This window comes from Mus caroli, chromosome 18, assembly GCF_900094665.2.
Source record: "Mus caroli chromosome 18, CAROLI_EIJ_v1.1, whole genome shotgun sequence".
Classification (NCBI taxonomy): domain Eukaryota; kingdom Metazoa; phylum Chordata; class Mammalia; order Rodentia; family Muridae; genus Mus; species Mus caroli.
The window spans coordinates 22,025,992-22,053,014 of NC_034587.1; the positions used below are offsets into that span (position 1 = coordinate 22,025,992).

Consider the following 27,023-nt stretch of genomic DNA (forward strand, 5'->3'; position numbering starts at 1 on the left):
GAACTCACCAGTACCCCGGAGCTCTTGACTCTAGCTGCATATGTATCAAAAGATGGCCTAGTCAGCCATCACTGGAAAGAGAGGCCCATTGGACATACAAACTTTATATGCCCCAGTACAGGGGAACGCCAGGGCCAAAAAAATGGGAATGGGTGGGTAGGGAAGTGGGGGGGGAGGTTGTGGGGGACTTTTAGGATAGCATTGGAAATGTAATTGAGGAAAATATGTAATAAAAATATTAATAAAATAAAATAAAATAAAGGGGGGTGAAGAAAAGAAAAATTATGCCAAAATAAAATAAAAAAAACCTGAGGGAGACCAATAATTGTATATCTCTCAGATTTTAACTAATGAGAGAGTTTGTAATCAAGAGATTTGATAAAAGCTCAGTGAAAACTATTACGTCATCTCCACTTTACTTTGTCTTAGAAGCATTTAAAGAAAGCCATGGCATGTTAAATAGCAAAACCAAAATGCTAACCAATTCTTTGTCTAAAACCATGTTCAACAATCTGATTATGGTTCAATAAAATAACTGAAAGATCTAATAAAGGAAGGAATTGTGTATCCTTGCATGGAAAGTATTCTGGATAAATTAGTCCAGAGGGCAATCTAAAAGGTCAATTACAAAATGTTTACGTTGCTGTAAACAGTAACTTAAACACAGCAATAACTCTACAGGCTGTGTCAGAGGCTGCAGCAACAGCTCCCAGGCTTCAGTGAAAGTTTCTCTGTCAAAAGAATAGCATGTTTGATCTTTACAAACTCCTGGTAACTTCCTCAGGATGTATTTAGAACTGTGATTTCTGGACCAAGAGTGTATGAGGAGAGTGAGTCTACTTTTTAGTGTATTTCCTTCTATTTAGTGTATTTCCAGGTAGCTGTTTCAACCTATGTGTCTGTTATATTAAGGAATTTTCCACTTCTATAAAAAGCCATGTAACTAAATAGTTCCTGGTGCAATTTAAAGAAAACACATTTTCTAGTTTAAATAAAGTCTCTTTACCCTGCCCCTCCCCCCCCCAAAAAAAAAGAATGATATTGATGGCGTTCTCAGTGTGTCTTCATCTCTTAGGTTACGTTCTGTCTTCTGCCTCCCATTGATTTTTGACAATAATTTGCCACCTTCACTGTTGCTCTCTGTGTAGTGTATCTGTTTTCTCTGGCTGCCTTTAAGGTTATCCTTTTGCCGTTGATTTTTAGCAATTGGAATTTGATATGTATTGATCTGGTTTTCTTGATATTCCTTGCACTTGGGAGGTAATGAAATCCTTGGGCCTGGTGCTTTATAACTCTTGTTATTTGGGACACTTTCAGTATCTTTTTTTCGTCAGCTGTCCCTCCTTATGATTGCTCTAGTTACAAGTCAAGTGACTTTCCAAGCTTCATTGCTACACTATGGAGTCTCCTTTTCCTTGGTTTTTAAATGTGTTGTTTATTGAACACGGATGTCACTGTTTGTTCAAGTCCACCAGTCCATTTCCTGCAATGCCACTTTATACTTTCAGCTGGGCTCATTGATTGTGTGGCTCACTGAGTCTATGGGCTTTAGTTAGAAAGGCTGTACACACACACACACACACACACACACACACACACACACACACACACACTTCTTTCCCTCCATCAGCATTTCTGAATCAATACATCACAAATCTTACCTTGTAGAACACAGTATTCCTTCATTCTTGGGATTGGTTGTGTAATATACTTTTCTGAGGTCTTGCACTTTTAGCTTTGTTAGTCTCAGCTGTATTGAGCATGAGATTTTTCCCTGACTGAGTCATGACACCTCTTAGAACGTGAATCTCTATCACGTTCTAAGCAGCAGACTACTGGGTGTGGTGATGGATGAGTTTAGCAAGTAGGTAAGATTGTGCAGTGAGTTTTATTGTTCCTACATTTAGATTTCATTGGAGACCACAAGAAAGTTGCCAGCTTCTTCTGAGCAGACACAGAAGGAATGTTCCCATGACCCATCCTGTTTGGGTCAGCCCTAGAGTGTGTAAGTAAGATCTAAAATTAGTTGTTAGAAGTAGCAGCCTTGTGTTACCTCCTGGTTCTCTTCTCTGGTTATATCGGCCATGCTCATTTTGATAGATAATTCGGTTCCAGCTTGCTTTACTCAGGTGCTGTTGATTAGCTGGTCTCCCTGGGCTTACTACTGGCTATCTAAATGGAGCAATTGTCTGGCCCTTGGCTGGGTAGACAGGAGATCACAGCACAACACTGTGGAGCTGCCTTACTGTGTCCTGCTTACATTGTCTGACTTGGGGGACCCCCAAGGCTAACAGAAGGATGAGCATCTGTGTGGAAACACCATCCAATACTAGGTCTCTAAGTGATGGTTCTATTGCTGTGTTGAACAAAACAAGCCATATGACCAGCCTGAATTCAATAGTTGGGGAAGTGAGTCTGTGAGTATGTAGGTGTGTAGCTGTGTGTGAGTGTTGTCAAGAAGACAACCTTGAATGTTGTTCCTCAGGCGCTCTCCATTTTGTCTTTTTGAGACAAGTTCTCTCGTTGGCTTAGAGTTTGCCATGTTGACTGTGCTGCCTGGTCAGTGAGTTCCAGAGATTTGTTTTTTTTCTTCTTCCTGAGTTCTGGGGTTTCAAGAGCATGCCACCATGCCTGGCTTTTTTTAAAAAATAGGTTCTGGGGGGTTACTTGCAGGGACATAACTTCACCAACTGAGCTATCTCTCCATGGACTATTGTGAGAGGAAGCCCTAACCGTAACCCTGTACCATTAAGGTCTGTTTCTAGAAGATAATGTGCATCCCTTCAAACTTACTGTGCAATAAACCAATAAGACTGAGCTTTGCCTGGTGCTGGAAGCATCGCTTGGCTCAGCAGTGGCAGGCTCACTGGCAGACTGAGGCTTCCTTGAATGTTTCTCAACTGTTCTAAAAACTGAAGCTAACGCTCATCTCTTCTGTTTGTCTCTGCTTTGTCTGTAGAAACACTTCCAATTTCATGTTTAGTCTGTCTACAGATTCTTAGATGAAGATGGTGCCAGCTCATCATCAAAGGGGAAGAATGCTGATGAGAACCCTCCCACCCCGACTTTAGATCACATCATCTCTGTTTTCATTCACTCTACCCAGGGCATTGGTTGGTTCTTTTTGGAGCTAAGAGACAGCCCAAACTGGATTGGACTGGTTGCCTCAGTTTATTGGGTAGACTGCTTTCCTATGCAAAAAAGTGACTATTCCCATCATCAGATGCTTGCCTATGTCCCTGGAAGGAATGGAGAGGTCATGTGAATTCTGAAGCAAAGAGAAAGCAGATTGTGTGTCACTTTATAGCACAGATTGCTTTTATATATGTTTATTTCTTAAATATTTAGGGGATGTGTGTGTGTGTGTGTGTGTGAAAGAGAGAGAGAGAGAGAGAGAGAGAGAGAGAGAGAGAGAGAGAGAGAGAATGAGTGAATGAATGAATGAATGAATATGTATCTAGGGTGATAACCTCTTTTTATCAGTCCACATCTCAGTTGTGTTCCAAACTCATGTTCACACCTGGCTGCTATGGATATTGAAATGAATTTTGACATTTCATGAGACAATGCTCTTCTTTGTTCTTATTCAAAACAATAATAATAATAATAATAATAATAATAATAATAGACTCATCTATAAAGTTCCCTAAAAAGTTCTTTAGAGGTCATGATTTAGATATGAATTAGCTTAAGAGAATTAAAACCTTGGCCCCATTTTATACTTTTGTGTATTAATTTGATGCTGAAAATATATCAAATTGTATAATTAATGAGATTTTTTTTTCAAATTTATTTCCTTACTATTTTCAACTTAACTGAATTATGACAGGAAGGGAGATCACATGACATGTGTTCTGGTCATCCATTCATTCATGACTGTAATGGTATAGTTTCAGGTTTTAAATGACCTTTGTGAAAAAAATGTGTTTTCTTTAATGGGGGGCATCAGATTGATGGATTATATAAATGTATTACGTATAGTAATATCCTTAATGTCTATCAATTATAGCTGAGATTAAAGGTATCTTTTTCCTCTTGTGCATTAGATTTACCTACATAAAAACATTTTAAAAATTGCAAAAATAACAGCAGCTCAGTGAATATAGAATCCATACAGCATAGCATGGACTTCTTAGGGCGAAACTTGATAAATCCTGTCTATTCCTTTGTGAGGACTGCTTAGTGCCTCCCCCATGTGCCTGGAGGACAGACCTTGGTTAGAAGGCTAGTGAGCTGTATTTCTCCATTCCCCCACTGCTTTAGTTAACTCACATTTACTAGTGAGGATGGCTTAGATCTTAGAGTATGTGACTTGGAATCCCATCTTTTCCGCATCATTAAGGGGCTCCATGTCCCTGACCGGGGAAGCATATTATCTCTGAATTCACATATGCTTTTGCTCACTCTGCATCTTTGGGTTAAGAGACTGTTTTTCAGAGGTGCTTGTCACTTATATTTAGAGGGTTCAGTTGACAAGTGAAAGCAAAAGTTGCTCACAGTGTATTTCATTTCCGAGAGACCCAGCTGCCTCCTCAGCTCTCCCCTTTTTAAATTTTCCCTTTAGTTACCTAGTCTTCTCACGCCCCACTCAGTTTCTTTCTTAACATTTTTCTGTGACCCCCCATAACAGTGGCACCCCTCTGTGGCCTCCACTCAGCTGAGAAGGGTCCAGTTTTAACATGAACTCTGGCCAAGAGTGAGAGCTGGCCCTTGGCATGCAGAATGTCCTTGGATGATTCTTCACACTGCAGAAAATCTCCTTAATTAGATTTGTTTGTTGTTGTTGTTTTTAGACCCCTGTCATGTCTTTTCTTTCTGTCTATCTTCTGAACACCATGTTTCCAGACGACACCATTATTTCAGGATGTACACAGAGAAGATAGTATATGGTAAAATGTATAAACAGAATAGTTTTAGGCTGAAAGTCTATTCTAGTTTATCAAAGTCTTAACATAGACAAATTTTAAATATAACAGTATCTATCTATTGTATAAACATATGTATATACATGCTATGTCTTTTCCTGGATTTCTATTTATAGTAGTCCCATGACTGTGAGTGATGATCACTTATTAGTCAAGCGTGTTGCTTGGTGTTTTATATACATTGCCCTTTCCAATCCTACCAGCATGCGAAGCTGTTTGCTTATCACCATTTACATATAAGGCTTCTGAAATAGAAAGCCTTGACATGCCTAGTGATGTAAGCACTACATGGGTGCTGGACCCTCCATCCAAACCAAGTTGGGGATAGATTCCTGCTTCCCTGCTTTTTACTGTCTGAATCCTCTCTCTCTGTGTGTGTGTGTGTGCATGCGGTATCCACTTGTGTATTTGTATGCATGTGTGTACATGCATGTTTTTCTACATGTATGTCGGGGAAGTACATATACATATGTGCATGTATGTTGGTGGAAGCCCAAGCTGATGTTGAGAATCATCCTCTATGGTTCTTCTACCTTTCCTCATGGAGGCAGGGTCTCTGGAGCAAACCCAAAGCTTGCAACTATGACTAGATGACCTTTGGTGGCTTTCCTTTCTCTACTTTCCTAGACTGGAATTTACAGGTAGGCTATCATACCATAGCTCATCACTTACACGGGTTATAGGCATCTGAGCTCTCTCTGGCCTCTTGTTCACAGGGTGAGAGATTTAACCACCGAGCCATCTCCCCAGGCTCCCACTTCATGCTGGCATCCACAGGCAGGCCACTAAAACGTGACTGGTTGTGTTTTCAGGTCATCGCCAAGTGGCCTTCTCACATCCTCATTCAGGCAGCACCAAGAGTCACTGGCAGCAGAGAGAGAGCGGAGGCGGCAAGAGAGAGAAGAAAGACTGCAGAGGATAGAACGGGAAGAAAGGAACAAATTCAAGTAAGGATTTTCTGATTATTTCAACTGCAATGTGAAACTTAAAGGACTTGACCTACAGCTTCCTAAGTGGTTCAGGAAACAACTTGTTTGCTCCCAATTCAGTCTGTTTCTTTGAAGAGAAGTAAGATTCACGTGCAGCAGGCTGCTTGGAAGTGTTCTGGCTTCCTGTAGCCATGTGGCAGGAAGCTTAGACATCGAAATACAATTAGGGTGCTGTGCATCCTTGATTAGTTAAAGTGGCCTTACCCAGGACACAAAGCCCAGTTGCCTCAATGTCATTTGCCATTTCTCCCTGAACGTCCTCATGTTTATTCATAGCCTATTGGATGTCAGAAAGAAAAATCTATTTTCCAACTTTCTAGTTTATTCTTTGCTCCCTGTAGCAACCATGTAGTCATTAGATGTGTGTATTATATATGTATATGTGATAAACATTATCTTATATAATATATATTGCTTTTTCCTGTACCAGTTTCTCCTGGCCTGCTGTCCCTGCTCTCCTGCTCTCCATGCCTCCATGGGTGTTTCCCACGACATCACCCATTGAAGGTTCCATGTCCTAGCATCTCCGTCTCCAATGAGCCCAGTGTCCCTCTGTGTCCCCCTTTGCCAGTTCTCCTGTTCTCTCTCTATCCTCTGGGCCCTGCTCCTTCCTGTTCCCTCCCTGGATTCCACCTGCTGTACTTTGCAGGATGCACAACCCCCAGTCTTTCCTTATATGGTTCTTCCCTGTTCTTCTTTCCATCTCTGCTTTTCCATCCCCCACTTTTCCATTTTTCCACACACTTCCATATCCCTACCCCTCCTTCCTATCCCTCCCACAGGATCACTGTTTTCCCCCTTTAATGTTTCTCCCCATCTCTGCTTCCCACTTCCTCGGCTTAGTTTCTTTGGCAAATGCACCCACTGATGCTCAGCTACATCATCAGAGGTCATAAGGCCCAAGCAGTGAGAACTACTTCCAGATCCGGTAACTTCTGGCTTCCCCAGAGCCCGGGAAGAGCATGTGTCATTGTAGAAGTGACCCAGATAACAGCAGCGTTGTGAAGCTGCTTTGGTGGCCACTTAGGCATGCAGGCACCGTAGGTCTCTGGGTGGAGTGCTAAGCCTGGCTTTGCTGAGGGAGGATGAAGAGGTGGCATGAAGTAAACCAACATCATTTCTTGCCACACTAGTGTGGAATATCTTGAGCTGTCTACCAAGTGCTGCATGGGCATACCAACCTGTCCACAACCTTTCTGACACTTCCACAAGTTGCTTAGAAATCCAATCGTTAAAACCTCTGGAACAAGTTAGAGGCTTTATGGGGTTTCTGAGAAATCTCATATTTTACCACCAATTAGCAGCTGGGAATTTGCCTCAAAATATGAGGAAAATTCAGAGATGAAGTTATACATCCAATATCTCATTGAGAATCACTTAAAATAGGGTACTTGTTTCTTTTCCTCAAGAGAAAACAAGACCACCAGCACCAGAGTGAGCTGGGGTGTGGAGCTATTAAGTGCTTTCTATGAAAGCATGAAAACCAACTTTAACCCTTAGAACCTGTGTGGCAAGTCTGTCTGTGGTGGCATGCACTTGTAATCCCATTACAAGCTGTGGTTGTGTGTCCAGAAAGGCAGAGACAGGAGGATTCCTGTGAGGAGGCTCACTGGCCAGCCATCCTGGCCTTCTCGGGTGGGTTTTGAGCCTGAGTCACTCTGTCTCAAGAAGGCTGGAGAGACTGTGCAGTGCGCAAGAGTCCCTGCTACATCATGTGAATACTTGATTTCAGATCCCAGCACTCATGTAAGAAGCTAAGTATGGAAGCACACAGGCCTGTAACCCTTTGTGGTGGGAGGAGGGGCACTGGGGAAGGCAGGTGCATTTCTGAGGTTTGCTAGCCACCGGCCTGCCCCAGATTCAACAAGAGACACTATGTTAAAGGAGTAAGTTGGAGAGTGCTAAAACACGTACAGAATATCTTCTACTGTCTGCTGTGTATACAGACACACACATACTCATGAAAGCAGGATACTCAACATCCTCCGCTGCCCTCTGTGTATGCACACACACACACCCGCGAAGCCAAACAAGGTGAATTTGTGTCACACACACACACACACACACACACACACGGCATGCAGATAGAGACATGCACAGAGGCAGAGACAGAGAGAGACAAGGAATACAAGACAAGGAGTCCTGATCCTCTGTCCATCTTTGATTTGGATGTGTGAGCTCCTAACATGAATAGCAAGCCCAGTCTTAAGAACTGCCTAGAGAGAGGACCACTACCCAGGGCCCAGAATGGCTGCTGGGCAGTGCGCTCAAGGCCTGACATGGCACAGTAGAAACAGTTGAGAACTGGAGCTGATGCTGGAGCCAACGTCATCAGGTGCATCAGAGCTCACAGGTGAACTCGATCTTGCTTGATTATCTGCAAAATCTTATCAGGCAGACTTTAAAGTAGCCATTGTGGATGTGTTCCAAGAGTAAAGGCAGACACATCTTTCTTACAAGTTATCCTTGGAAATCATTGATCTATATGATAAACTATATTAGTATTTGTTCTCCGCATATTACAGTGGAATGTTAAAGCTTCTTACTAGTAGGACTGAAAAAGAAACTATACCTGAAACAACTGGAAAGGCAAGCCTTTGTGAAGACATTAAGAAAAGTCAAGTACACATAGGCAAAACGGGAAAATAATGAATCCACTGGATGATTCCAGAAGCAGAATTGAGAGATGGGACCAGTGAGCCCATTGGAAACAAAGTGTGAGAAAAAGGCAGCCTTGGAAGACACCCTAATCCCTGGCATGTGTGTCAGTGGAGCACAGTGACATAGAAGACAGACTGGGAATGTGTCATGATATTAGAATCATATTATACTTGTGTTTACATGCACAGAGACTGGGAGCTGACTCGAGCATCCTGTCTTTAGAGATGGTTTATCACCAACCACCGTCTGCTGTAGTGTCCATTGCCTGCCACATGTCATTTAAGGACACACAGAGAGCGAGACAAAGTGACCCTTTGTCCACAAAGAATAATGATACTCACAGGGCAGACTGACCAGGTGACCGCTAGTTACAGCAACGACTGCTCCATATTTGAGAAAGTGAATGCAAAGAGAGTTAAATTGGGGGAAATGGAAGCTGAGTGCCAGTCACTACCCTCCCTCCCCTGGGGGTGGGCACTGGGGGGGGAGGTTTACTCTGGCAGCCCACCTCTCAGTCTTGCTGAGTAAATTGTTCACACGCCTCATGCTTATTGCACAACATCAAGAAATTATCCTCTGGCCTCAGATACTTGTGCATGCAGTGTTAAGTTTCCTGTGATTCTAGTATGGAAGGCATTGAGCTTGGATGCCTATGCACAGCACATCTGTGCACATCTGTGTCCTTGCTGTGTTCACTCTAGTCGATATTCCCCTTTAGTCTTCTTGGTGTTACCTCACTATGTCCAGATATTAGTGTACCCTCAACCCAGTGTAGACAACCATGATATCCAAACTCATTCCCATGATACAACAGGAAGAGTCTACTGAAAGGCAAAAGACCAGCTAGTCTTAAACTTAGATTCCACTTGGAACCTTGCCAGCAGGACCAGAAAATGGATCCATTAAAATTGAACAGTGTTGGGCATACCGTGGGTGTGAGTGAAATAGAAAGCATAAAGTAAGGCCTTCCAGTGATCCTGGTGTAGAAACAGTGACGGGTACTGTTTCTGAGTGAGTCCAATGTTTCCCTGTTTCTCTGTTCCTTCCCATTTTATTGAGAAAAAAAATCCACTACATTTAACATGTCTGAAATACACCCTTTAAATGTTTAGCATTCAACTATGACAGGTTTGCCTTTTCTAAGGCCATAGCCGGGCTTTGTGGTATTCTTTTAGTAATTAGTTTGTAATCTTACGAGCACTAACACTATTATTCTCTTTCTGTTTGTTTTGTGCTTCTCCTCCAGCCGGGAATATCTAGACAAAAGAGAGGAGCAAAGGCAAGCGAGAGGAGAAAGGTCTGTATCTGTTTTCTTCCCTTGACAATGGTGTCACGTGACTTTGCACTGTTAACCAACTGTGCAGAATTCCTTGCATTGAATTTACTTGGCATTGCATGGCTGGCATTTGCAAACAACTGTCTCCTTACCTTATATTCCAAGAAAACTGGATTTATGATAGATATGACAGTGGATAGAAATCAGAGATGGAAAGAGGCAAGATCTATGCTCCAGAATCCTTCTCCATATGAGCATGTTATCCTCTCCATCTGGACATATGCTAGGTCTGGTCACATGTCCTAGTGATGCAGACGTGCTCGCTATGAATGATTCTATCATTGTGTGACAGTTAGTCATGGCAGGCACTAACTGCTCCGGACTGTCATTCCATTAATAATCCATAGCCAACCCAAACATTGTGATGCCTCCACTACCCACATTTGAAACACCTTGTACCAGCACTCCTGAACCTGGACTCGGTGTTCTTCCTATGCACTGCTAGATCATTGGGTCCATAGTCATTCAGTCGTCAGTCGAATTGAGCACACATGCCATGCTGCATACTGTCTCCAGTGTGCAAAAGACTCTTGAGTTTTATAACTGGTCACTTCCTTTCCCCCTGAAATGTTTGCATATCCTACATCTTATCATTCCCAAGGAGCCCTGCAGTGTTTGGCACACAGAGTGGGCACGTATGACTAAGATATAGAATAAAAAAAATTAAGGTACTTCTTGCCAAGTCTGATGGACTGTGTTTGATTCCTGGGACACATATCATGGAAAGAGAGCATACTGTCCCCTACATGCATGCCATTGAACACACACATACACACACACACACACATGCCAGCGCGCCAGCCTGTGCAGAGATGTAGTTTTATAAAAGAAATTGGCCTAACAAGCTAACAGCTTCACCGTTCATCTCTTTTTAAAATGTTGCTGTTTTATGTGTATGGGTGTTTTGCCCTCATGTATATTTGTGTACCATATGCATGTGTGGTGCCCTTGGAGTCCGGAAGAGGATGTGGGTGTCAGATCCTCTGAGACTGATGTTGCAGACCGTTGTGAGCTGCCTTGTAGGGGCTGAAATAGGACTGTGGTTCTCTACAAGAGCAACCAGTGCTCTTTACTCCAGAATCATCTCTCCAGCCTTCGTCCATTAATTTAACTCCATCCCAAACTGTGCAGTTCATATATTCAGTTTGTGTTGGTTTGAGGTAAACAGGACACAAGGAAATCAACAGACAAAAGCGTTTACCCCTTTTCCTCTACAACCTGCAGTTACTGACTCTGACACCAGATGGCGATATAGTATGGGGAGAGGGATGGGCTCAGTTTATGCCTTTTTTACTGGAGCCTAGAGGGAGCCTAACCATTTCTGGCCTGTGCCAATTGTGCTAATGTTTTAGACACCATCAGCTAAATAGATCAAGACAGTCTGAGTCAGGCAACAGTGGAGACTGTCTGTGCTCAATTAAAAAATTAGATGCTTAAGTCAGTCTCATGAATAAAACATTGGTTTATTTCCAACATTCTATTAGATTATTGTCATCCTAATAACCAGCGGTGGCTAGTAAATTCAGAGAGAGAGGTGCTGGCGAGAAGCAAGAGACTTCTCGTCCTCTGAGAAGTGACAGTCTTGGGCAATGGGAAGGCCTGCGCTCTTACTGAGGTGCTGTTGGGTTTTGCCCCGGGTTAAGGAATTTCAAATTTTACATTTCATTTTCTATCCTGACTCTGTATTTTTGAGCTTCTGTCAATTGACTGTCAGGTTATGCCTCACAGGCAAGGGTCAGTGGCTCCTGTAGGGAATGTCTGTCAGGTGCCTTGTGAAGCTGGCTCCAGAGACTCCACACAGCTCTCTGGCTGTCCCACAGCTCTCTGGCTGTCCCCAGCTCTCCGGCTGTCCCACAGCTCTCTGGCTGTCCCCAGCTCTCTGGCTGTCCCCAGCTACTCTTCTTTGCATGCAGGCTTTTGCCTATCCCTGGCATACACATGTTGAGGGGGCTGTCACTCCCCTTCCCGCACTCATGCTCTGTCCTTGGTGTCCTTCCTCTTCCAGGGCAGAATGGCCCTCTACCCAGCAGGTGGTCCCTTTGGCAGGTGCAAGAGTGAGCCTGGTAGGTCCCTACTTAGACTTTCCCCACCCACATCCTACCTCTCAGCTGACCTGGGGACCAGCAAACAGAGCCAGTCATATCCCCATAGACTGGACCAGCTGTTTTTCTTAGTTGGAGTTTACCTGTCTGAGCAAACAAGGGGTCACAGGAAAAAAGTAGAAGGGAAGACTGGGGATGCAGTAAAAAATTGAAAACTACATGATGGTGGCTCAGCAGCCACGAGGAAGGACGCTGAGGTCTCCTGAGAGGCCCGGGAGATGTCAGGGGACTTGGATTCAATGTGAGATAGACCTGGGTAGGACAGGAGGAACAGTCACTGGTGAGTAAGGCTGGCTCTTACATGGTATGTAGGGCTCAATAGACACAGAGCTGAAACTCTAGTTCTGTCCTGGGTACCCTATGAGTGTCAGGGTTCATTCCAAATGTTTATCTACTCCTCCACACACACCCCACACACACTGTGAGCTGCATAAGAATGGGGTATTGTTTTTGTTTATTATTAATTCTTTTTGCCGTCACAGTTCTTAAGGCGGGATGGACACTCTATGTTCAATAAACAAATGAAAAGATGAATAAACAAAAAAGCTGAGGGGCTTAGCAAAGGGAAATGTGGAAGCTCTAGGGAGAAGCAGTGGTGCAAGGTTGATCCTTGGGCCTGTGCTGCACAGACGTTGCTTAGTGCTTTGCACGACAATCTCAGCATGGTCTTATGGTTGGTGTTTCTTCACAAGGCATCAGGGACATGTGGCAGTCGCCTTATGAGCTAGTTATTCCCCATTCCAGCTAGTGACTGGATATGTTTGGGCCCCTAAGTACATGGCTTTAAGAGTCACTGCTCAGGATGTTGAAAGTTTCTGTGTGGCCAAGGAGGGTGGCCAAGCTGTGACATTCTTTGCTACTATGAGCTATGACATTCGTGTGTACCAGCCCAGCACTCTCATCTTTCCCCTCATTGCAGACACACACCACTGCTGTTCTTCCAAGACAATTATGATCCTGACCGCCATGGGCATCTGCCCCTGTTAATTTAAAGAATGCATGAGGTGGGGCTGGAAAGATGGCTCAGTGGTTGAAAGCACTTGTCGCTTACATAGAGGACCCAGGCTTGGTTCCCAGCATCCACATGATGGCTCCCAACCATCTCCAACTCCAACTCCAGGGGAATCTGACTCCTCTCTTCTGACCATGTCAGCCCTCTGCCCCCCACCTCAGATACCAGGAACACATGCAGTTCATGTATATGCACATAGTCAAACACTCATACACATGAAATAAATCTTAAAAAGTTAAGAGTATATATGTAGAAAGAAAAAGATTGTGTAAGTGTAGAAAATATACCTATGTTTGGCCATCTGGGGTATTTAAGCACATAGTTCAGTAATGTGAGGTGTATTCACATGGTTGTACTACCAGAAGTCTCACAGTATAAATTGAGACTGTACCCCGCTGATCAGCATTACTCTCCCCAGCTCTGTCCTTTTGTTGACCTGTAAATAACCCCATTCCTTGGAACAATTCTATTGAAGTCTCTTTGCTGCTCCTCTGGGCTATAGATCTTTGGCGGCAGCCTTTATGAAACCTGCATGTACACAGGAAGTCTTTGTGGCCGCAGTCTCTTGGTAGAAAAACTGATCTGAATCCACGAGCTGGTAGCCCTCACTGCCACCTGACTGCCCACAGAGTGTGCCGTGGAAGACCAAGACTAGGGCTGGACCATATAAAATGAAAGGCCAGAATGTGTTGGTAGGATCCACTACCGCCATTGCTGTTGTTGATGATGATGATGATGATGATGATGATGATGTTATTTAAGGTAGATTGGCCTCCTGGCTGGAAACAAAACTTTCATGTACATCCTATTGCTGGTACACTTATAATGTACTTGACCATTTTGACCATTTAAATGATCTTACTGACTGGTGAGATGGGGTACGTGCAACCCTAGGCTTCCTTCCTGCAGGTGGGTGGGCCTCTGCAGGTGGGAGGGCTTCTGGCAGCTTTCTTCCTGCATGTTTTTCCTGCTTCCCATCAGCAGACACAGGCAAGGCAGGCGCCGAGGCGAGGGAAAGAACAAAGGATGGGGCTCTCCCTGATCTCCCAAATCGTATTATCTGCTTGTTGGAAACAGACGTACACATGTGAAGAGCTGACAGAATATGCCAGGCAGTAAATGTAAAATGCCATCGGAGCTGAATGGCCTACATATCCGACATGAGTTCAGAGGCAAGGCTGAGATTGCTTGCAGCTGTGCTGGTCCAAGCCGGTCGCACAGAGGAAGAAATATATGCTGGCATTGTCTGAGGGGCCTTTATGTGTGTGTAGGGGGAAAGTGGGGAGGAAGGTTGAAGGTGACAGAGGAGGCCACACACTCGTAAAGGGTGAGCCAAGAAGTGCAAGCTGCTTTGTGTGCACTCGTGGGCAGTTCAGAGGTCAACCTCTAATGATGTTGTGCTTGTGTGCTGTCCACCTTGTTTTTAAGACAGTGTCCCTGACTGCCCTGAGCTGCCCCAGTATGCTAGGCTGACCTCAGGGGTCTGCTCCTCTCAGATTTCCCAGCACCGAGATTACAAGACCGTGGCACCATATCTGGCTCTTCCCTATGGATCCCAGGGGTCAAACTCAGCTCTTGGTCCTGGCCAGGCATGCACTTGACCACCAGAGCTGCCCCAGCCACAGCTACATGCTGCTTAAATATTAAATTACTTTACAGACTTTATGCCCTCTGCATTTATCATCCTGGTGAATGAAGAGTGTCTGGGTGGGGCTCCCGGTGGCTGGCAGAGGTGTTGTTTGTGAGGAAGCATTAAGTTGGAGGATGGACCCAGAGAGTGATGGGCTTTGCATAAGCTGCTGCACAGCCTGGGAAGACAGGAGACCAGCCACAGCTTAACTCGTGCATTATTTCTGTGTGTCTACACAGAAGAAGCACATATTTCAAAGTGATTTTGGTCCGATCTATAAAGTTCACTATGAGGAAGATGATTGGTAGCTGTTCTTAATAAACAGTTAGTGGGTTTCTGCCTGCCTGCAATGCAAAACAGATGTATCTTTGTTCTTTTAAACTGACTTTGATGAATAAACTGTATGTGACGTCAGGTCCAAGCTATTGGATGTCTGAGTCCTGCTCAGAAATATTTTAGAATATAAAAAAAGTTTCCATGGGCTATGCTGAGAGAACAAAGTGAATTCCAGCGGCATTGCTGTGAGCGTTGAAGCAGGTTCAGGAATTCCGTCTGAGAGAGGCTCCAGTCCAAGCAGCCCCCTTTTGGTATTTGGGGGGCACTGTTTCTCTCAGCCACACCAAGGAACCCTCCCACTTCACAGCTGTGAACTCCACAGGGGTTCAGTTCTCAGCTGTCCCTGCCAGAGGCTTTTGCGGATCATTATTTGCTAGTTTGTTATTATTATTATTTGTAGAAATGCATCCTACATGAGGACTCTACAGCAGTGAGCCGCTGGCCGGGGAATCTGGTTTTGTGTGATGCTGACATTTGTCCTCGCTTGCTTATGAATGATGCAGGGCTTTTAATTGCTAGCATCTTGGCTTTGCCTGTGCTCCTGGCAGACTGAGCCTCCAGTCAGCCCTGTGCTCTCTGCTCCATGCATCAGGAAACCAGCTCACTCTGCAGGTGTTCCATCCATAAACAAGCGTCAGCCATGGGCTCCTCTTTCTTTTTACGGAAACCCTTTGGAATTTAACTTTCAGATACAAATACTTGGAGCAGTTGGCAGCCGAGACCCAGGAGAAGGAGCCTAGAAGCCAGAGCGTGAGCCGGGGTAGAGCTGACCTCTCCTTGGACCTGAGCTTGCCTGCAGCCCCTGCTTCACCTTCCCCATCAAGCCAGAGTCCCTCCTCTGCTGACTCACAAGAGGCTCTCCCTGTGCCTTCATCCCCACCCACTCTGCAGTGCCCCCAAGGTGAGTGCTGGGCGAGCGGAGGGAAAGCTGAGCATCACCATCTAACAGGCTTCCTCGGAGCTCAGTGTACAAGCTGACCTGAGACATCAGGACAGGTAAGTTTCTGGGGTGACTGCAGCCTGCGCTGTCGCTGACACAGCAGAGGTCTTCAGAGCCACTTGGATGAAAGTAAAACTGATTTATCAAAGTCACCCACATGTGGTCATTGAAACATGAGAATATACAAAATTAGACTGATATTGCCACTCACCAGGTATTTAGTACTTCATGATTTGGATATATGTGGCTCTGTCCAATAAGGTGATCACTTTGGAACCTTCTTAGGTTAAATATTGAGTCAATTTAAATTGATGAGAATAAAATAAATGGAAGCAAAGAAGCAAACTTAAAATATAGTGACATTAGATGATAAATTTAAAAAAAAGTTTTCATATAGTCTCTCTGTGTGTGCATGTGCGTATGTATACATGTGTGCACATGTGTGCATGACTGTATGCCCACAAGCTTGTGTGAAGATAAGCAGATTTGGGGGGGGGGAATGAGGCAAAGCAGGCCCCAGCAATGTTGTTCACTGCAGCCTTGAACCCCAGCTGCTTCCTGATTGCTCCATGCAGTGCTTATCGGGGCCTTTTTCTTTCATGGCACTACAGAGCACAACTCCCAGCACAGGCGCTTGCACAATCCGCTCCTAGCACTGTCGCCAACTCTGCTGGGTTTCACTGAGTGCTATGGCTTGCAGCCCGATGCAGACAGCCAGATGAAGGCAGCTGAGATACTAAGCTTTCAATTCTGGGAGGGTTGGCTAACCATCACCCGCAGCATTCTCCAGGCAAAGCAGGACTGGGTGCAATGGAAAGATTATCTATCCAACCATCGGTTGGCTGGCTCTCCTAGCCTCAGGGTCCACTGGGCAGGAGCAGGCTGCCCCCCTCCTAACTTCACATTATAGTCTAGCTACTCCTTGTTTCTGACTCCATGGAGGATTATCCCAGGCAGATGGCCCAGTCACAGATGAGTAATTTCAGTCTGAAAACACCAAGACTGAGTATGAGAAGACAAGTCATATCGCCCTGAGCTCCCAGAGACTGGACCACCAACCAAAGTGTACACAAGGAGGAACCCATGGCTCTGGCCACATATGTGGTAGAGGATGGCCTTATTGGGAAGAGTGGCCCTGGGGCCTGAGAGGGTTTGATGCCCAGTGTAGGGAAATGCCAGGTCGGGAAGGCAGGAGCGGGGGCGGGGGTAGTGGTGGTAGGGGAACACCCTCATAGAAGCAGGGTGATGGGATGGGGGTTTCCAGAGGGGAGACCTGGAGAGGCATAACATTTGAAATAAAGAAAATATCCAATAAAAGAAAAACATTAACACACACACACAAAGAAGACAGGTCATTCTGTGACAACTCCGAGCTTTCCAAACACCGCCTGCCTTAAGGTCATTATTCTATTTGTGTTTGCTGTTTCTACAGGCAATTTAAAAACTTGCCTCTGGCGGAGTTGTGGTTCAGTGCCTAATCTGGGGACTTTAAACTCTAATGTATACTTCCAGCTGTTTAGAAAATGATACTGTAAACTATGAAATATAGAATAGTCCCAAACAGGGGATGGGTGGTATATGTAAATATTGTTTGCCCTCAGATTTTTAAATACTCAGTGTTTTCAGAAGAAGACAGTTCCTCAAGGAGTATGTCCAGCTAGAGTCGAATCTGAGACCAATCCTATCTAGGAAAAAACTGTGTTTTAAGCCCCCAAACGAGCACAGGAAATAAAATACATACATATACCCCTATCAGATATATTTACACATATATATGTGTGTATGTATATAAATATATACATATAAATATGTGTATGTACATATATAACATATATACATATGTTACATATATGTGTTATATATGTGTACATATGTGATATATATATATATTGCTGTATTAGTGATATATATTATATGAACTTTTTCCAGTAAGCTTTCATAGTGAATGCCATTTTCCTATTTAGTGGGGAAGTAGAAACATTTGACTGAAATCACACTGGTGAGGTTTGGATGTGAAACACGAAGCAGAGATGAATTTATACACCTGTACATAAATAAAGCATCATGTGCTGTTGTTGGCATTTCCATGAGGAGATCCAGTGGGTCTTTCAGGATGTAGGTGGGTGTGTCTCCTTCTTTGATTAATTGTAATTAATTTGAACCAGTGGGACCACAGTGCATTCTGACTTCCTCATCTTCCTGTGTTTTAGATTGGAAATGAGGGTCTAGGGAAATAGCTCAGTCAGTAAAGTGTTTGCTGTGCAAACACAGTGAACCTGAGTTTGGATCCCACATGTGCATAAAACAGTCAGATGTGATGGTTTTACCTAGACCTCCGCCATTGGGGGAGGTGGAGACAGATGAGTTCTGAGAACCTGCCTGCCAGCCAAACGATGAGCTCTGTGTTCAGTGGACGATCCTGCTTCCAAAATTAAGATGGAAAAGTAATCAAGGAAGACACCCAACATTGACCCTCATACACACAAACACACAAACTTGGACACATGATTATACACAAATTAGGGATGATAGCAGTCTAAAGAGAATCCCATAAGAGAAAGATGTTAATGAAAACTGCCGGGTGTTTCTGCTGCTTTGGGGACTCTTTATGACAAACCTGCAAAGTTGAAGTGACAGTGATTTAACCTCCCCCACTTCACCCCCCCATTCTATTAATGTTTTTTGAAATACTCTATAGCCCTTCTATTATTAGTCTCTTCTTACTACCAGGTCCCATTTTCAAATTTCCAAAATAACCTTTTGCCTATCCCTAATATTTTTAATATTTCAACATCTGGAGGATGAAATATATATGTGTGTATATATGTATGTATATATATATATATATATATATATATATATATATATGCACATCCAGATGTTTGTCCTCCATCAAACACCTGGTACTGTTGTGTTCCACATGTGCCAAGGGTTGACAGGCTTTTTCATCTAGGTAATTTCATCCTAGAGCATAAGACCACAGTGTCTTTCACAGTTCCACCATATCCTGCCCCTTCTTTTCCCATCGCTTCCCTCCTGTTGAGTATCTGGTTATATGTTTGGGTGAGAGGGGATCTGGTCATGTGTTTGGGTAAGAGGGAAGGTGGTATCATCTATAGTTTCCTGGGGATCAAACTCAAGGGAAGATTCCTGCTGGCTGTTGCTGACAGGGCTGGGAGAGGAGTCCATGGGTAGAGCTGCATCCCAGCATCACAGTGGCCCATGCTTTGTGGTGTTCTAGTTTATGCCATACCATCCGTTTGCTGACCCTTTCTCCAATAATTACACAAAGTCAGCATTTCAGAATTATATTGATAGGAAAGGGAAAAGCTAATATTTGTTACTAAACTATGTATGGCTCGAGATGATAGGTCACTTTGTGGCTACTTTTACTACCTTTGATTTTAGCTGTTTGAATCAGGGTCTCAGGTACCATAGATAGATCTCAGGCTTCTCTACATAGCAAAGAATGGCCTTGAACTTCTAACCTTCCTGTCTCCACCTCAAGAGGCTGTGGCATTCCTCCCCACATCCAGCTTACCATTATTTGCTTGGATTCTGGAGAACTTTTAAAAGCATAAGTGCCAGGCATGGTGGCACAGACCTGTAATCCCAAACACAGGAGAGGTAGAGGCACTAACAGCAAGAGTTCAAAGTTAGCCTTGGCAGCATACTGTGACAAGGGCTGCAGAAGGCACTGTCTCAAAATATAAAACAAAAGAGAGAGATGAAAGCATTTGAATTTCTTCTCATTCCTCTTACAAGATACATTCTTGAGAAGGGAAGACATGATGACTAAATGTGAATAGCACTGTGCACCATCCAGTGAGTGAGCTCTGTGGTCAAAATCAGTCTCAGCTAAAGATGCTGGAAGCTCTGTGTAAACGATGCCACTGCCCCCACCGCAAGCCAGTGTGTGCTGAAGTTATTTCTCCATCTGGCCCCTTTGCAGTTCACAGCAGATGTGTGTCCCCAAACTGCCTAGTCTTTGTTGTCATGGTCTGGGTATTTTTCCTCTTATGTCAAACTTGCAGACTCTCATGAAGTGATGGCATCTATATGTGCTCGTTCTGGCGCTGTGCTGTAGCTAGCACAACCAGCCTCAGTTTGTGGTAAACCTGCCAAAGCATCTCCCTTCATCCATTGTTTGGATAGGCTGCTGTCTTACTAAGACCTGAGGGCTTGCAGCCGAATATATGATAAGTTTATTTCCTATTATTCTTCTGAAGAAACCCACAGATGACTCTGGAATCAAAGATCAAAGTGAAGGTTTCCTTTTAGTATAAAATTCTTTGATATGATTTTTTAAAAAGTTTTACAGAGAATTAAAAGGAATAATATGTATGCTATGAGTAAAAAGTCAGTATAGTCAAGTGTGGTGCTTCAATTCAACTGTTCACTTGATGGGCCTTTTAGCATATCTTTGAGGGATCATCTGGATTAGGCTAATTTTAGGTGGGAAGATCCACCTACTGTGAGTGATCTACAACCTTTGGTCTTGAACCCAATAAAAGAGAAACAGAAAACTGGACCCTACCATTCACTTCTTGCTGTGGTCTGACTGTGGATGCAGCATGTGGCCCAAGGCCTCAGGTCCGGCCACCATGATTTCCCTAACATGATGGACTGTACTCTTGAGCCATGAACCAAACTAACCCTTCTTTCCTTAAGTTGTCAGAGCTTGAGATAAGTAAGCATTACACAAAGTATCAATGAGACGAGTAACTATTATACAAAGTATCAGTGGCACAAGTAACTATCACCCAAAGTGATAAATAACTATCACACAAGGCATTAGTGAGACAAGTGACTGTCACACAAAGTATCAATAACACAAGTGACTATTACACAAAATATCACTGACACAAGTGACTATCACACAAAGTATCAATGATACAATGACTATCACACAAAGTATCAATGACACAATGACTATCACATAAAGTATCAATGACACAAGTGACTACTACACAAAGTGTCAATGAGACAAGTGACATCACACAGAGGTATCAATGAGACAAGTAACTAATACACAAAGTTTTGTCACCAAATGGGTCATATCCTTGGAATACATTTGATGGAAACAAAGTAAAGAAAAAAAAAATGCTGTCCTGAGAGGCAGCTATTGGTGGTGGTCCCTGGGATGTGCCCTGGCTTGACCTCCTTCCCTGGGGAATAGGAAGCTTGCTCCTGTATGTTCCTTTCCTCCTTTCCACAAACGCACAGGGCTCTCCTGAGGACAAATGGAAAGAAATTACGGTTCTTAATGGAAGGAAGTTCCTATTGAGTGCTTATAAATGGCTTTTACTAAGGCAATGTAATGAAGGCTAGGTTATCTTTGTTGTTTCCCATGGATGCCCAGAGATGAGACCTTAGAGGGTACATCTGAAACATTGGACATACTACATAAAATGTATATCAAGAAAAATATATTCAGTAGTCAGCTTTCTTTTACTATCTGTAATTAAACTTTAAGGTATTTCCAAAGGACTTACTACTCTGGGAATATGAGACATGGCTAATCCAATTACATATTCACCTGGAAGAATTTGTAGAAATTCTTGATGGTGGCTAACTGATACTTCTTTCTTGGATCCATGCATTTAAAGTCCCAGAATTAAGAAAATTCCTATAGCCTTTGGTTTCTGGCCTCTGGAAATAAAGTATAAACATACAGTTCTGACATGAAATGTTCAGTCCATTTAAATGAATAAGCATTTCACAAATGACCCACCCATCATCTTGGCTGTAGTCATCATTCATATCAACTGTGTGTCACGGTCACCTTTGTTGTGTGCTGTTTGAGTCTCCTTCAGGTTATAGGTACTTTCCTAGTTTACCTAATCCATGTGGCATGAGATAGAAACAGCTGGTGCCATTTCCACCTGGCCTAGCAGCTGTGGAACAGTCAGTCATCGGCCTCATGCTTGCTGGTTCTCGAGCATGAAACTTTTGGATGCCTTCAGCCCAGTGTTTGATTAATTGGCTAGAAACTTGATTCCTGTGGCAGTGGGACTGGGGCCTGCACTTCCATCTTAATCCTCACCTGCTAAAGCTACTTGATGCCATTTGGTTCCTTTGACCAAATCCATCAGGAGCTCCACTGAAGGCCGTGGCTTTGTCTCCTCTGTTGTAGACGTCTACTGAAAGTCTTTACACATACCTGCAATTCACCGGAAAAGGCAACATTGTTCCTTGAACAGTTTGATAGTGGCTTGCAATGGTTTTCTTGTGCCATATTTTTCTCTTGAAGATTGATTTTTATTTTATATATGTGACTGTTTCACATGATATTGTATATGTATACTATGTGCATGCAGTGCCTGGACAAGTTAGAAGAGGGTAGTGGATTCTCTGAACTGAGCTACAAACAGTTGTGAAATATCATGTGGGTACTTGGAACTGAAATTGGGTCCTCTGCAAAAACAGCAAATGCTTTTAACCATTGGACTGTCTCCCCAGGCCCTTCCTGTACTGTATTTTGGCATACTGAAGTTTTGAGTCTTTTGAAGTAGATAAAGAATAAACTTTAAGGAAAGAGAAAGCACAAAATAACATTGGGAAAACTGAATAAGTGGGCACTTCCTGATCATCATGATGACCTCATAGAAACTTTTGTTAAGAACTGTGAAAGCTTTGAGACTTTTTATTCCACCTTTAATGGACTGGGCTGCAACAACTTCAGAGATGCTGGACAAGAGCATGGAGCTCTATGGTCAGAGATGAGAATTTTATGCTTACAGGGCCAGAGGTAGCAGAGAACTTCTACTTGTGTGCCATATTTCCTAGCCCTGGTTACCATGGTGATGTGAACATAGACTAATGATGCCTAGACATGTAACTGTGAGAAACCTGAAGAGAGGAACTCCTAGTATAGGGCTGTAAGCAAACCTTCCCCTCATCCCAGAGACACACAGAATGGTGGACAGTAAGATGAATATTTTCACTCACTCTCGTGTACATATTCTTTCTCTCTCTCCCATTTCTATCTTCCAAGAACATTTCTCTCTGTACATATCCTTAGAAAGTAACTCCAGAAGAAGGGCTCTCAGTGCCTCTGCTTGCCAGGCTATAGAAACATGAGGAATTTATAGGCAGTTGTTACCCAACACTGAAGGACAATGTTTTGTTTTTGTTTTTTAAACAAATTTTACTATGGATTTTATGTCCTAAAGCCTACTAAGGGTAAGCAAAAAATCATGTTTTAAATAGCAATTAGTTTGCTTGGTTTTGTTTAATAAAAAGAACATGAGGTGCATGAGTCCCTGCCTACATTGGAGGGCTACAGGAGATATGAGTGCGTTCTATTCAAGGCGGGAACCTTATACTGATGATTTCAGGTCTAGGCAGGAGGTTCTGTGAGCTGGGACAATGAGGGTCTTCAGCTGTTCAGCCAACAGCCAAGACCTTGAAAGTAACAAGTGATAATCTGAGGTTCCTCCTGGCATCCTTCCCTGGCTTAGGACCTTAGGTAGCCACAATGCTATGTCTGTAACGTCTACTTTTCCTTGGGTACTGTCTTAGTTAGGGTTTTACTGCTGTGAACAAACACCGTGACCAAGGCAAGTCTTATTTTTTTCCATTTTTTATTAGGTATTTAGCTCATTTACATTTCCAATGCTATCCCCTTTTTGGCCCTGGCGTTCCCCTGTACTGGGGCATATAAAGTTTGCAAGTCCAATGGGCCTCTCTTTCAAGTGATGGCCTATTAGGCCATCTTTTGATACATATGCAGCTAGAGACAAGAACTCCGGGGTACTGGTTAGTTCATATTGTTGTTCCACCTATAGGGTTGCAGTTCCCTTTAGTTCCTTGGGTGCTTTCTCTAGCTCCTCCATTGGGGGCCCTGTGATCCATTCAATAGCTGACTGTGAGCATCCACTTCTGTGTTTGCTAGGCCCTGGCATGGTCTCACAAAAGACAGCTATATCTGGGTTCTTTCAGAAAAATCTTGCTAGTGTATGCAATGGTGTCAGCGTTTGGAAGCTGATCATGGGATGGATCTCTGGATATGGCAATCACTAGATGGTCCATCCTTTCGTCACACTTCCAAATTTTGTCTCTGTAACTCCTTCCATGGGTGTTTTGTTCCCTATTCTAAGAAGGGGCAAAGTGTCCACACTTTGGTCTTCCTTCTCTTGAGTTTAATGTGTTTAGCAAATTGTATCTTATATCTTGGGTATCCTAAGTTTCTGAGCTAATATCCACTTATCAGTGAGTACATATTGTGAGAGTTCCTTTGTGATTGGGTTACCTCACTCAGGATGATGCCCTCCAGGTCCATCCATTTGCCTAGGAATTTCATAAATTCATTCTTTTTAATAGCTGAGTAGTACTCCATTGTGTAAATGTACCACATTTTCTGTATCCATTCCTCTGTTGAGGGGCATCTGGGTTCTTTCCAGCTTCTGGCTATTATAAATAAGGCTGCTATGAACATAGTGGAGCATGTGTCCTTCTTACCGGTTGGGACATCTTCTGGATATATGCAAGGCAAGTCTTATAAGGACAGCATTTAATTGGGATTGGCTTACAGGTTCAGAGGTTCAGTCCATTATCATCAAGGCAGAAACATGGAAGCATCCAGACAGACATGATTCAGGAGAAGCTGAGAGTTCTACATCTTCATCTGAAGGCTGCTAGCAGAACACTGCCTTTCAGGCAGCTAGGATGAGGGTCTTAAAGCCCACACCCACAGTGACATACCTACTCCAACAGGGCCACACCTTCTAATAGTGCCATTCCCTGGGCTGAGCATATAGAAACCATCACAGGTACCCACTCCCCATGTACACTGCTGTAGTATTGCTGAGTAAGCACATGCTGGTTTTATAGGCCCTAAAATCCTGATTCTATAAGACCCACCCCTTGGACCAGGGACTCTGCAATGCATTTTGTTAAGCTTGAGACAGACATGCTTCTTTTAAGTTGGAGCTTCTCTGGATAAGCCCGATAGATATACTAGAAGGTTCTTGGAACTTTTTTGATGCAACCTCTTTGATCTTCTCTACATCTTACAGATAATCTACAGAAGGAATGTGCTCTTTGCTTCAGGGTCCTCTCTTTGCCTTACCATCTCCCCATCTTGTGTCATTTTTCTCATAGCTACATTGTTGTCCTTTGCATGGTAGGTTTTTCAAAGTTACTGCCAAGCCCTCTCTTTTCATACTCCCCTTTCACCCAACCCTTCCATGCCCACTTCTGATGGTTACTGCTTCTGAAAAATACGTAGTCTGTGTCTCTATCCTTGTCCTTTTGGGTCCTGGGGTTAAGTATCTCCCACTCCTCAGGTGCTTCTGTCGTTAAGCTCCTTACGGCATTAAGACTTGCCAGACACCTGTCTGAAGACATTCTCTATAGGTCTTATGTATAAAGTGACAGCCCAGATGTGTCAGATCTTCTATTTCTCATTTGGAAAAGCTAGAGGACACTTCCATGGCTACCAAAGGAACTCCCTCTGTGCAGAATATACAACTCTGGCCTGAGGGGGTATTTTTCCACTGAATTGACAAGTGTCCCTTTGTGAAGGGACACTTCTTTGTGAAGATCTAGACACACTAATTGAAAATGGAGAGTATGGTTCTGGACAAATTGATGGTTAAAATATATCTATGTCTTAAAATCACCCCTTTGTCCATTCAACCACTATAGAAAAATACTACATGCTCGAGGCTCAAGACTAAGAACTGTGTTTCTGGGCCTGCCTGTCAATTACTTTTGTGCTAACTCTAGATTTCTTCTTTGTGGATTTATTTGCTAAGAAATGCAGATAAACTGCGGAGTCTTAGAGTAACTGGAAAGTCACTTCCAGGAGTGACAGATGTAAGTTGGGGACAGTTGTTTGGGGTGAGGATTTAGAGGTGAGATGTCTGGCTGTGCCCCAGGCTCAGGCCAGCTGTTTCTAATTATACTTGGTCAGATTACACTGGCCTGGAGAGCTAATATTGTCCCTAGCTGCTAGTTGTTTGATCTTCTATTGTCTCTTTGCTATGACTTAACAGACAATATGAACCTGGAGAATACCTTGGGTAATATAATTTTTTAATGTCTAAGTTGTTTATACGCTGAATGGTACCTCAAACATGACAAACATCAATAAATATTTAATAATCAAGGGATTTTTGACTTTCATCCCAGAAGAACATCTATTTATGATGCAACTGCATTATTGAGAGGCCTGAAAACTTATTGATTAAAAAAAGATAGGCTCTGTCATTTTCTTTGTTTGGATGCAGCTATGTAGGACTGCCCCATCTTAATGTCTGCATGATTCTTTGATGCCCTTGGCACTTCTGATTGAAGCTTGACTAGGGCCAGAGAGGCTTCTGGAAAACTCTACCAGTTTGGAATGTCTTACTCTCAAAGAAAGGCTTATCCAAGGATGAGTGAGGATTAAAGTCTATCCCATGCAACTTGTTGGAACCAGAACACAACCAGTGTGTCTAACTTTCAGGATGATATTTCCACAGTTCAGAGAAAGTCTTCATGACCTAGTGTTCGGGGTCTTATCACATGACTTCAAAATAACAAGATAGCAATAAACAGTGCAAGGACCTGGGTCAGCATTCCAGTTTCTGTTTATATTATGAAATAGAATATTTACGGCGTTTTATCAAGCACACAGTAACTGAACCTGAAACTGGCTACTGCTGCTACAGTGTGGAACTCCCAGTTAGAAGTGACTTCTGAAAAGGAAGAGAGGAATAAAAATTTTAGATATGTGTGTGTGTGTGCGCGTGTATATAAATAATATATAATATATAATGGTATATTAGGTTTCATAATGCATAAAAACTTATACATACATATGTATGTGCATATGGGAACATATACATATGGAAGTCAGATGTCAATGTCAGATGTCATTATTCAGTTTGTCATCCTACTTGTTTGTTGAGATAGGGTTTTCTAGCTTACTCACACATAAGCTACACTAGCAGGCCAGAGAGCTCCAGAAATCTGCCTGTCTCTACATTTCTAGTACTAGGATTATGAGGACATAGCTCCATGCCCAGCTTTAATGGATTCTGGGTATTGAATTCAGGTCCTTGTGCTTGAATGCATGACAGAGCTGAACTATCTCCCCAGCTAT

General features: G+C 43.2%; 1 protein-coding gene across 4 annotated transcripts in view; it reads left to right on the forward strand.

Moving 5' to 3' along the window:
* Window positions 1-27,023, forward strand: part of Fhod3 (formin homology 2 domain containing 3) — a 416,962-nt gene that overhangs the window by 332,133 nt on the left and 57,806 nt on the right. For all 4 annotated transcript variants that reach the window (XM_021150413.1, XM_021150415.1, XM_029472088.1 and 1 more), the window contains 3 exons: window positions 5,738-5,872; window positions 9,822-9,872; window positions 15,681-15,892. In XM_021150413.1, the coding sequence (XP_021006072.1) occupies window positions 5,738-5,872; window positions 9,822-9,872; window positions 15,681-15,892 (398 nt within the window). The remainder of the gene's footprint in view (window positions 1-5,737; window positions 5,873-9,821; window positions 9,873-15,680; window positions 15,893-27,023) is intronic.